We start from the raw sequence: 12,592 nt of genomic DNA, 5'->3' as shown, positions 1-12,592 counted from the left end.
CTCTCCCTCTCCCTTCCTCTCTGAAATCAATAAAAAATATATTTAAAAAAATGAAATTAAAAAAGGAGTTAGAATACAAATAAATTAAAATTTACATTTATGAACTAATCTAGATGGGTAAATATCTAACAAAAACTTAAGAGGCCTTGCCCTAGCTGGTTTGGCTAGATGGATAGAGTGTTAGCCTGCGGATTGAAAGATCCTGGGTTTGATTCTGGCCAACGGCACATGCCCGGGTTGCAGGCTTGATTCCTAGTGGGGGGCGTGTAGGAGGAATGGGGTCAATGATTCTCTCTCATCATTGATGTTTCTATTTTTCCATCCCTCTTTCCCTTCCTCTCAAAAATCAATAAAAATATATTAAATAACAAAAAAAAACTTAAGAGGCCTTAATGTAGGATTAAAAATATAAGAATTTCCTATAGCTAAAGAAAGAAGTCCCAAAACTCAAATTATTGAATAAAATATGTAGTTATTCTTTAAAAAAATTTTAATAGGAAATCTATGCATCCTACAACTGAAATTCTAACTACCATTCCTCACACTTAAGGGGCACAAGATGTTTCTTAAGAAATCAGTATCCAGCTGTTCCTCCATTATAGAATTAGAAAATAATTTTCTATTTCCATCTACTATTTAACGATGCCTTCTTGGCTAATGAAAAACCAAGACTGCAAACTCAAAACCTTAAGTTTAAATGTTTAATTACAACAAACACAAACTTTACTCAATCTTTTTTTGTTGTTGTTGTTTTTAATCTTAATTTTTATTGTCTAAAGTTTTACATATGTCTCCTCTTTCCCCCGGATTGATGCCCCACTCCACCACCAGCCATTCTCACCCCGGGCAAGCCCCCATCACCCCAGTGTCTGTGTGCATTGATTATGCTAATATGCATGAAGTCCTTTGGTTGCTCTCTAACCAGCCGTGGGCAAACTACGGCCTGCGGGCCGGATCCGCCCGTTTGAAATGAATAAAACTAAAAAAAAAAAAAGGGACCGTACCCTTTTATGTAATGATGTTTACTCTGAATTTATATTAGTTCACACAAACACTCCATCCATGCTTTTGTTCCGGCCCTCCGGTCCAGTTTAAGAACCCATTGTGGCCCTCGAGTCAAAAAATTTGCCCACCCCTGCGTAACCCCTCCACCTCCCTTGCCATTTGTCTATGGATCTATTTTTGTTCATCAAATTATGTTGATCATTATATCCCACATATGAGTGAGATCATGTGATATTTATCTTTCTCCGACTGGCTTACGCTTTACTCAATCTTAGAAGCTTTTTTCATTTTCATTTGTAATGAAAACCTAAAACCAATGATACACATTTCCACATAAATGCAAAATAGCCTCTTAATATAGGATCTCTCAGATCGATCAAGTATATGCTGGCATCCTATAACTTCTATGTATATGTTCAGCATTTAAACTGACTAAAATAACATACCTTTTTAGAAAGGCCAATATCCCCTTTCTTGGGCATAAATCCAGGGTCTAAATCATTTGATTCAAGAAGTTTCTTAGTTGGTTTTCTCTGCCGCTTACTTTCATAATTTCCTGAAATACATATATCTTTTCATTAGATTATGTAGAAACTGGGCACAATCTAATTTTTAAAAATCTATATACGACACAAAATGACTCACCATATTTTTTAATGTTTTTCTCATCATCTTGTGGGGAGGGGCAGGGTAGGAATTTATTTATTCTAAAATGTTACTTAATATAAAATATAGTTCTCAATATAGACAAACTAATGTGAGGATGTGTGTGTGTGTGTGTGTAAATCACAAAAGAACACAGGATGACATCAAAAGGGCAGAACTGCCTTTAGAGGAATTCAATAATAGTAAGGACCAAAGAAGAAGTACGGTGACGTACAGCCTGAATTCTGGGCATAAATGAACTAGGATTAGAATTTTTGTTCTGCTCCTAAATAAATAAAAGACATTCATTTACTTTGCAGGAGTGTTCTTAAAAATTATGTTAAAAGCCTAATAGCAGAGTTTGGCACATAGCAGGTAATGAAATAGTAACTATTATTCTATTTAAAGTCTTTTTGATTCTGCCTTACTTGATTAAACACAATTAGGATACTTTTCTTAAAGGAATATAATCACAAGGTATTCTTGGGAATGTAAAAAGCTACAACCCAACTTTTACTGACCACAATATTCAAGTCAGAAGATGAATTAGACAGTATGTTTAGTTAGATCCAACTCTCATCAGGTGACACATATATAAAAAATAACAAAGTGAAAACCCATCAGCAATTCACTTCCAAGAGAATATTTACACAAAACTGCTTCCTATGTGTCAGGTAAATTACATTATACATTATTATGTTATAATCTCCATTTTATAGATGAGGAAATAAGTTTAGCAGTTAAACAACTTCCCATGTAACACAAGGATTGGTGAGCCAGTATCTGAAGCATAAGTTTCACAGTGTGCAATGCCTCTCCTCAAAAACCCTGCTATCTTGGTGTTGATTCACACGGTAGTTGATCAACAGTCATGAACAGCAACAATGGAGTAAGGAGAGCAGTTTTTAAAAATGTCTTCTTAATAGTGTGTAACCAATTTATGGTCATTTTATCCATTTAGCCAGTATGTTGGGATTTCTCAGGACAAAGTGGGTAGTTTTGTTGTAGATTTACACCACTGGCTTTCCATCAAAACATACTAAGATAAAACATACTAAAATCCCCTGCTTTCTCTAGTCATATCCACTTACATACTAAGACCCCATCCCCATCTTACCTGGTGTTTTAACTAGCAATTCCTCAGATTTAAGGGGAGGCCGTGGAGAGACTTCCAGAGCCACAGGCACAGACAAAGTCAGCTGTGGCAACTCAGCATGTCCACCTCCAAGTTCTGAGTGAGACAAGGGCCCTTCCAAAAACGGAGCCTCCCTTTCAAGAACTGGAGGCTCTTCTTTGGTTGAAATCAATGAATTCTCATCCACCTGCTTGTTCTGAGCATTAGATCGACTTCGAGCTACAAGGTTTTCTTCTTCACAGCGGGAACTTACCTAAGAGCAAAAAATAAAAATAGAACCCATAGGCCAAAGTTGTAATTTGACTGTCAAAAAGAATAATGCACTTAAAAAGAAATAAAATTATAACACATGCTACAATGAGAATGAACCTTGACGGCATTACACTAAGTGAAAAAAGCTAATCACAATCAAATAAATATTGTATAACTTGACTTCAGAGACGAAAAATAGAATGGTGGTTGCCATGGGTTGGGAAAGGGGTAAATAGGAAGTTTTTAAATAATAAGTACAGAGTTTCAGTTTGGGAACATGAAAAAGTTCTGGAGATGATGAATGGTGGTAATGGTTGCAAAACAATGTGAATGTAGTTAATGGCACAGAACTATACACCTAAAAATAGTTAAAATTATAAATTTTATGTTATACAGTAGTACCCACAGGGGAATGCTCTAAGACCTCCTGTGGATACTTGAAGCCCTGGGTAGTACTGAACCCTATATATACTATGTTTTTTCCTATACCTATGATAAAGTTTAATTTATAAATTAAGTACAGTAAGATATTAACAAAAATCTATAATAATAAAAGTGTAATATGCTAATTAGACCGGACATCCTTCTGGACAAAGCCGCAGCAGAGGTGGCAATGTGGCAGTGGGGGGCCTACGCAGGCGCCAAGGCAGAAGCAGCCGCCACAGCGGCGGGGGCTGAGCCCCTTGCATGGATTTCGTGCATTGGGCCTCTAACAGTGAACAATTATAACAATGTACTATAATAAAAGTTATGTGAATGTAGTCTTTCTCTCTTAAAATATCTTATTACACTGTACTCTTCTTCTTGTGATAATATGAGATGATAAAATGCCAAATCTACTCCTGAATCTGTGTAACCATCCCTTACTTGCAGCCAATGGCCTGGTGTCATTCATTTCAGGGGACTCCTTGCTGAAGTCTTAATTTAGGCTCAATGCTTCCTGGCAGAACACATTGCCATCAATTGAAACACCTTCCTGTTCATGTGTTCTATCCACAAATTTAGTGCCTTTCCATCTTAAATAAGTGCTTATCATGCACTGGGGCTGTAGCTCTTGCATGAGGTGCAACACCAAATCTAGTACAAATTTCTTTTTCCTTCTTTACAATTTCATAGATAGAATACTCATTCTTATGGTAGATCTTAACAATCTCAGCCTACAATTTTTTCTTTCCTTATTGAGAACTTTCACCTTTCATTTAGCAGGGATGGAGAACCTTTTTTCTGCCAAGAGCCATTTGTATATTTACAACATCATTCTCAGGCCATACAAAATTATCTACTTAAAATTAACCTGCTATATTTGGCAGGTTAATTAACTCACCCATAATACCTTGGCAGGGCCACACCAAATTATTGCCCGGGCCTCATACAGCCCTCGGTCCAGATGTTCCCCACCCGACTTAAAGGCAGCACATTATTGCTTCTCTTTGGCATATCCGAATTGCCAGTCTCACTATTCTTGCACTTTGGAGTCATTATTAAATAAGAGTGACTTGAATACAAGCACTGCGATACATAGTTGATGTGATAACCAAGAGGGCTACTAAGTGACTAAGGGCTAAACAAAGGGATGACTGATGTTCTAGGAGGGGCAGAACATTACATCTCAAGATTTCATCATGCTGCTCAGAACGGCACACAATTTAAAACATGAATTGTTTATTTCTGAAATTTTCCATTTAGTATTTTCTGATCATGGTAACTAAAACTGTAGAATGAGACTACTGTATATATTTCACTAAAAATTTTTTAAAAATATATATATTTATTGATTTCAGAGAGGAAGGAAGAAGGAGAGAGAGAGAGAGAAACACCAATGATAAGAGAGAACCACCTATCAGCTGCCCCCCACACCCCCTCCACCAAAGGGGATTAAGCCCACAACCCAGGCATGCGCCCTTGGCCGAAATCGAACCAGGGACCCCTCAGTCTGCAGACTGACACTCTATCCACTGAGCCAAGCCAGCTAGGGCTATAAATTTTTAAAGAGGGGAAAATGCAATTGATTGGAGCTATAAAAATTCATTAAGGCCATAGTGATAATTCAATAAAAGGAAGAAAAAAGATTCCCTAACATGTCACCTATTAAAGTAGCTAATTAGAATGAACTCCTAATGTTAAGTTGGTAAATAAATGCAAAAGAAGCGTTTATTCTGCCTTTCATGTATTTCACAACAATAAAAATGTCCAGTTAATAAGAAATATTGAGATTGCCAGCTAATAAAAATAGAAGAAACAATAAAATATAAGTCTTGCCCTGGCCGGTTTGGCTCAATGATTAGACTGAAGGTCAACTCCCATCAGGGACACATCCCTTGGTTGCAGGTTCAATCCCCAGCACCGGTCAGGGCAAGTGCAGGAGGCAACCAGGCAACCAGTTGATGTGTCTCTCTCACATCAATGTTTCTCTGTCTCTTCCCCCGCCTCCCCTGCCAATCCCTTCCACTCTCTGTCTACAGAAAAAATATCCTTGGGTGAGGATTTAAAAAAAGATTAAGTCTTCATTTTGTTAACTCCCAATATAGGCAAGGATCCTCAGCTGGTATTTAAAAAGTTATCAAGGAGCCCTGACTGGTTTGGTTCAGTGGATAGAGCGTCAGCCTGGGGACTGAAGGGTCCCAGGTTCGATTCCAGTCAAGGGCATGTACCTTGGTTGTGGGCACATCCCCAGTAGGGGGTGTGCAGGAGGCAGTTGATCGATGCTTCTCTCTCATTGATGTTTCTAATTCTCTATCCCTCTCCCTTCCTCTCTGTAAAAAATCAATAAAATATATTAAAAAATAAAAAAATAAAAAATAAATAAAAAGTTATCAAGGAAATGGCTGACGCATACTGCTTTTTGAGCAAAAGAAGTAAAACCTAACTTAAAAGGGAAAAATCAGTTATTCGTCACTGTGAATAATTAATTGGATGTTAAATGCCTTCTAATGTCATGCACTACGTAACACAATATCACCTATGATATAACCCAGCTAAAAATGTTTAAGTCTAATCTATCAAATTGTTAGCTACAATTTCCACTTAACAGGGAATATAGAGGATAGAGAAACAAGCTTAGTGACACCTATTAAGAAGCAATCACACACAACTGCATTAGAAGATGGATAAACCAAATGTGGTACTTGAATTGCTTAGATAGATAGGGAAAAGAAAAAAGGGACTTTTCTACATTTAAAGAAAGTTAAGAAATATAACAACCATGCCCAGCCGGTGTGGGTCAGTGGTTGAGCATCAACCCATGCACCAGGAGGTTACTGGTTCGATTCCCGGACAGGGAACATGCCTAGGTTGCGGGCTCCATCCCCAGTAGAGAGCATGTAGGAGGCAGCCGATAGATGTTTCTCTGTCATCATTCATGTTTCTATCTCTCTCTCTCCCTCTCCCTTCCCCTCTGAAATCAATAAAAATATACTTAAAAAATAAAATAAAAATAAATCAAACACGGGATTACGTTTGTTTAAAAAGTTAGGATCATGCTACTTATTTTTTATGCTGTTTTTTTTACTAACATTTATCCTTAAATCACCAAAAATCACCTTTGAAAGAAAAGGGGGAAATACACACACACACCAAAGACTCATTTATATATTTCTTTCTAACTACTATATGCTAAGTATTGTACCAGAAGCTAGAGGTAAAAAACTTAAAAAGATCCCAGTTGCCCTAGCCAGTTTGTCTCAGTGACTAGAGCATTGGCCCTTGGCCTGAACAGTCATGGGTTCAATTCCGTTCAAGTGCACTTACCTTGATTGCAGGATGGATCCCAGGGTCTGGTTGGGCATGTGCAGGAGGCAACCAATATATGTGTATCTATCACATCAATGTTTCTCTCTTTCTCCCTCTCTCTATCTCTCCCCCTCCCTTGCACTCTCTCTAAAAATCAATGTAAAAATATCCTCAGGTGAGGATTAACAAAAAACAAATAAACAAACAAACAAAAGTAAGATCGTAGTTAAGGAAAATATTATCCCATAAAGACAAAACATGATATAGGAAAATTGCAGCATCCTAAAAGGACTACTAAAAAACTATTGAAATGTTGGAACATACCTTGTGTACCTGTTCCTGTACCTTCTTTTGTTTTTTCTTAGGAGCAAATATCTGATCATATTCTTCTGTATATTCCAGAAGCCACTTGCTTGGCTTCCTAAGTCTCTTCTTCTCTGACCGCACAGCTAAAAGAGGAGAAACAACTTCAATATTAACTAAAAAGTTAGAGGAAAACTCATTGTTTCCATGCAGCCATCTCTATACTCTCAAAGGTTTTTGAGAAAGGAAACTCTCAAAAACACTCTGGCTTAAGCTCCAAGAGATTAATAGTTGAAATTAGTATCCTATAATGACAGATATAATTAACATTCAAATATAGACTCTCTAAGTCAGATAAACTCATAAAATTTCTCACGAATTATTTTAAATAACATCTCTCTGGATTATACAAAATATTGGATGGATATTCAGATAGAATATTTACTAATCAGTACTATCACATGAATTTCAAAAGCACTCTATACATACTTTATTATCATGGTTGCAGTGAATTTCACATTAGAAAACAGAAATATTTAAATTTTTGATATTTATTTTATATATTTAAATGCCATTTAACAAAGAAAAATCAACCAAAAAAATGAGTTCACCATCACTGCCTCAGACAGTACATATGGAAACAAGCCATAAAACTTTAATGCAATAAAATCCTATATAATAAAAGGCTAATATGCAAATCAACTGACCGGTGGAATGACCAGTCGCTATGATACGCACTGACCACCAGGGGGCAGACGCTCAATGCGGGAGCTGCACCCTGGTGGTCAGTGTGCTCCCACAGGGCAAGTATGGCACAGCCAGAAGCTGGGCTCACGGCTAGCGAGGGCAGCAGCGGTGGCGGGAGCTTCTCCCACCTCCGCAGCAGCGCTAAGAACCAGGCCTAAGCCAGGAGGCAGACATCCCTCGAGGGGTCCCTGACTGCGAGAAGGTGCAGGCCAGGCTGAAGGACCCTGCCCTGGCCCCCAGCCAGTGCACAAATGTTGTGCATGGGGCCTCTAGTTTAAAGATAATGTAAAAGGAGATGAAACTTAATGGCTTTTTACAGGAGCTTTATTCATAATTGTGAAAACTTGGCAACAACCAAGTTATAAGTGAATGGATTTATAAACTGTAGTATATCCAGAAAATGGAATATTATTCAGCACTAAAAAGAAATGAGCTATTGAGCCACGAAGAGACACAGAAGAAAATTTTTTTAATGAATTTTACCACGTGGAAAAAAAGCCACGCTAAAAAGGCTAAATACTATATGTTTCAAACTATATGACATTCTGAAAAAGGCAAAACTATGGAGACTATAAAAAGTGGTTGCCAAAGAGCAGAGAAAGGGGGTTGTTAAATAGGCAGAGCACAGAGGATTTTTCAGGGTAGTAAAAATACTCTGTGTGATACCACAATGGTGGATATGTGTCACTATACATTCATCTGAATGTCTGACACCAAGAATGAACCCTAAGGTAAACTGTGGACATTGGGTAATTATGATATGTCAGGGTAGGTTCATCAATTCCAACAATGTACCACTCTGGTGGGATATCTTGACTCATAGATACTTAGAAAAAAAGTGATGGAAGGGATGTGGGGAACTAGGTAAAAAAGAAGGGATTAAGTATAAATTGGTAGTTACAAAACAGTCACCAGGATATAAAATACAGCTTGGGGAATATAATCTATCTATCCTAAATAATAAAAGCCTAATATGCTAAATAGTGAACAGTTGTCCATTCAAACAACCAAAGCGTAATATGCTAATGATATGCTAAGGCCACTCAACTGCTCACTATGACATGCACTGACCACCAGGGGGCAGATGCTCTGACCAGTGAGTTAGCTTGCTGCTGGGGTCCGGCCAATTGGGACTGAGACAGGCCAGACACGCCCTGGAGCTCTCCTGAAGTCTCTCCCCAGCTGGCCAACCTCCCACATCCCTCCCTGGCCCTGGTAGTGTACCAGTGGGGTTCCTTGGCCTGGCCTGCGCCCTCTCGCAATGCGGGACCCCTTGGTTGGATGTTGGAGAGCCAGTTTTGGCCCAATTCTGCAGGCCAGGCTGAGGGACCCCACTGGTGCACAAATGTGTGCACCAGGCCTCTAGTATATATATATATATATATATACACAAGCCTAAGTGACCGTCCAACCAGTAGCTATGACGTGCAATGACCACCAGGGGGCAGACACTATGATCATAAGCTATGACGCGTACTGACCACCAGGGGCAGGCACTCAACACAGGAGCTGCCGAGCTGCGGTGACGGCAGCTGTGGTTCTTGGGTGACGCACCTGGAACCAGAGAGGAGGGAGCCCGATACCGGGGTGCATCACCCAAGAACCGCCCTCTCATAATCCAGGACCCCTCGGGGGATGTCGGAGAGCCAGTTTCAGCCCGATCCCCATAGGCCAGGGCCAGGGACCCCACCGGTGCATGAATCCATGCACCAGGCCTCTAGTTAATAATGTAAGAACTACGTATGGTGCTGGGGGGGTGGGTAGAAGACTTACCCAAGGGAACACCTCATCCTATATAATAAAAACATAGTATGCAAATTGTCCCCTCAACCGGGAGTTGTCCGAGAGTTCGACCAGGGGGCAGGGCCTGGAGGGAGGCCCCAGCCGACGGCAGTGGCAGGTGGCCGGGAGAAGAGAGGGAGTACCAAGCCCGCAGCCGCTAGCCTCTAGGGGCCCTACCAGTGTACGAATTTCGTGCACTGGGCCTCTAGTAAGTTATATAAATGTCTAACCAGTATGCTATAAACTTGAAACTAATGTAATATTAAATGTCAACTGTAAATAAAAAATGTAAAACTTGCCCTAGCCAGTTTGGCTCAGTGGATAGAGCATTGACCTGCATACTGAGGGGGTCCAGGTTCAATTCCGGTCAAGGGCATATGCCGGGGTTGTGGGCTCAATCCCCATTGGGATGCATGCAGGAGGCAGCCGATCAATGATTCTCTCTCATCATTGATGTTTCTATCCCTCTCTCCCTCTTCCTTCCTCTCTGAAATGAAAAAAAGATACATTTTTTAAATGTAAAACTTATTTAATTTGAAAATCTGGATTAAAAAATACAATGCAACTATATCCTCTCTACAAGATTTATCATCTTAGATATAAACACACATAGACTGAAGATGAAAGGATAAAAAAAGATATACACAAATGAGAGCAGAGGTGGCCCGACCTAGGCAAAATAAACCTGACTCAAAACTATAACTAGACATAAATAGGATCATTATATAATGATAAAAAAAGTCAATTCACTAGGAAAATAAAGTTTTAAACATATTTTAGGAAATAATTATAAATATATATGTACAGAACATCAGAGCACCAAAATATATGAAGCAAACACTGATAGAACTTACAGGAGAAATAGGCAGGAAAATAACAGTATAGTATACTACCAGGCTTTCAGTAATTAATAAAATTATCAAACAGAGGATTAATATGAAAACAGAGAACTTGAGCATCATTAGAGACCACCCGAAATTAACAGACATAGATAGAACACACATTCTTCTCAAGTACACATAAAACATTGTCCAAGAGAGATCATATAATAGACCACTAAACAATTTCAGAAGATTGAAATCATACCAAGCATCTTTTCCAATCACAATGGAATGAAACTAGAAATCAATGGCAGTTGGAAAACTGGAAAATTCAGGCATATGGAAAACAATGCACTCTTAAACATCCAACGGGTCTGAGAAGAAATTCCATTAAAAATTTAAAAATATCTTGAGACAAATGAAAATAAAAACACAATATGCCAAAATTTATCGGATGCAGCAAAGAAATACTAAGAGGAAAGTTCATAGCAGAAAGTGCCTACATTAAGAAAAAAGAAAGATACCAAATAAACAATCTAATTTTATACCCCTAAGAATGAGAAATAGAACTAAATCCAGTGTTAGCAAAAGGAAGGAAGTTATAAATATTAGTGTAAAAATAAACAAAATAGAGAATAAAAAAAGTATCAACAAAACAGATCTTTTTCTCTAAAGAAAAAACTGACAATCTTTTAGCTAAATTAACTACAAGAAAAGAAGGAAAAAAGTCTTATCCCTTAAAAACATTGATGCAAAAAATCTTTAACAAATACTAGCAAACTGAATCCAACAGCAGCACACTGAAAGGATTTTGGCCTGGCCTATGTGGCTCAGTTGGGTGGGTGTCAAACTGTGCACCAGGAGGTTGGGTTGCGGGTTGATTCCAGGTCAGCGCACATGCCTGGGTTGCGGTCTGAATTCCTGGTGGGGGGTACAGGAGGTGTTTCGCTCTCACATCAATGTTTTTTTCTCTCCCTCTCCCTTCCTCTCTCTCTAAAAAAATCAATAAGAAAATATTTTAAATAAATAAATAAATGGATTATACACCAAGTAGGATTCATCCCTGGATGGAAAGACAATTCAATATACAAAAATAAATAGATGTAATACAACATATTAACAGAATGAAGAAAGTCACATGATCATCTCAACTGATGCAGAAAAGGCTTTACAAAATTCAACACTTTGAAAACTACAAAACATTGCTGAAATTAAAGACACAAATAAATGGAAAGACATCCTATGTTCAAGGACTGGAGGACTTCATAGCATCAATATGCCCATACTACCCAAAATCAATCTTTAAAGTCACTCCTATCCTTATCAAAATTCCAATGGCATTTTTTACAGAAATAGAAAAAAATCCACCCTAAAATTAACACGTAATCTCAAAGGATCCTGAATAACCAAAATAATCTTGATAATGAAGAATAACAATGGAAGCTTCACACATTCTTTTTTCAAAACATCTTATAAAAGCTACAGTAATCAAAGCAATATGAGCTTACCATCAAGATCAGACACAGAAATCAATGGAACAGAATAGAGAAACCAGAAATAAACCCTTACATGTATAGCCAAATTATCGATTCCCAGTAAGGGGCGTGCAGAAAGCAGGCAACTGATGTTTCTCTCTCTCATCATCTAGCTATAATAATAAAAGCGTAATATGCTAATTAGACCAGACAACCTTCCGGACAAAGCCTGAGCTGCGAGGGAAGCCCAGGTCCCGGGTTCCTGCTGATGGCTGGAGGGAAGCCGGTGCTGGCAGTAGGGGGAAGGAAGGCCTACTCTTGCATGAATTTTGTGCACTGGGCCTCTAGTTGAAGAATAAAAATATATTTGGGGGGGAAAAAGAAAAGAAACATCTACTTGAGTTCTTTGCCCATTTTTATATTTGTTTGTTTTCTTTAAAATGTCTTTACTTATTTCAGAGAGGAAGGGAGAAGGCGAGAGGGATAGAAACATCAATGATGAGAGAGAAACATCAGTAGGCTGCCTCCTGCATGCGCCCTACTGGGGATGGAGCTCGCAACCCGAGCGTGTGTCCTGACCAGGAATCAAGCTGTAATCTCATGGCTCATAGGTCAATGCTCAACCATTGAGCCACACTGGCTGGGCGAATAGATGTTTCTTCAAAGAAGATGTATAAATAACCCAAAAGCATTATGAA

At 38.6% G+C, this 12,592-nt stretch overlaps 1 protein-coding gene across 3 annotated transcripts in view; it reads right to left on the bottom strand.

The window, feature by feature from the left end:
- NSD1 (nuclear receptor binding SET domain protein 1) overlaps nucleotides 1–12,592 on the bottom strand; it is a 143,703-nt gene that overhangs the window by 74,730 nt on the left and 56,381 nt on the right. For all 3 annotated transcript variants that reach the window (XM_070415100.1, XM_070415099.1, XM_070415101.1), the window contains exons 6-8: nucleotides 7,091–7,215; nucleotides 2,768–3,038; nucleotides 1,452–1,561 (exon numbers count right to left, since the gene is read on the bottom strand). In XM_070415100.1, coding sequence (XP_070271201.1) covers nucleotides 1,452–1,561; nucleotides 2,768–3,038; nucleotides 7,091–7,215 — 506 coding nt within the window. The remainder of the gene's footprint in view (nucleotides 1–1,451; nucleotides 1,562–2,767; nucleotides 3,039–7,090; nucleotides 7,216–12,592) is intronic.

This window comes from Myotis yumanensis, unplaced genomic scaffold (genome assembly GCF_028538775.1).
Source record: "Myotis yumanensis isolate MYYU_CA2020_CCGP unplaced genomic scaffold, mMyoYum1.0.hap1 SCAF_5, whole genome shotgun sequence".
NCBI lineage: Eukaryota > Metazoa > Chordata > Mammalia > Chiroptera > Vespertilionidae > Myotis > Myotis yumanensis.
This window is presented reverse-complemented; position numbering and strand designations above follow the sequence as displayed.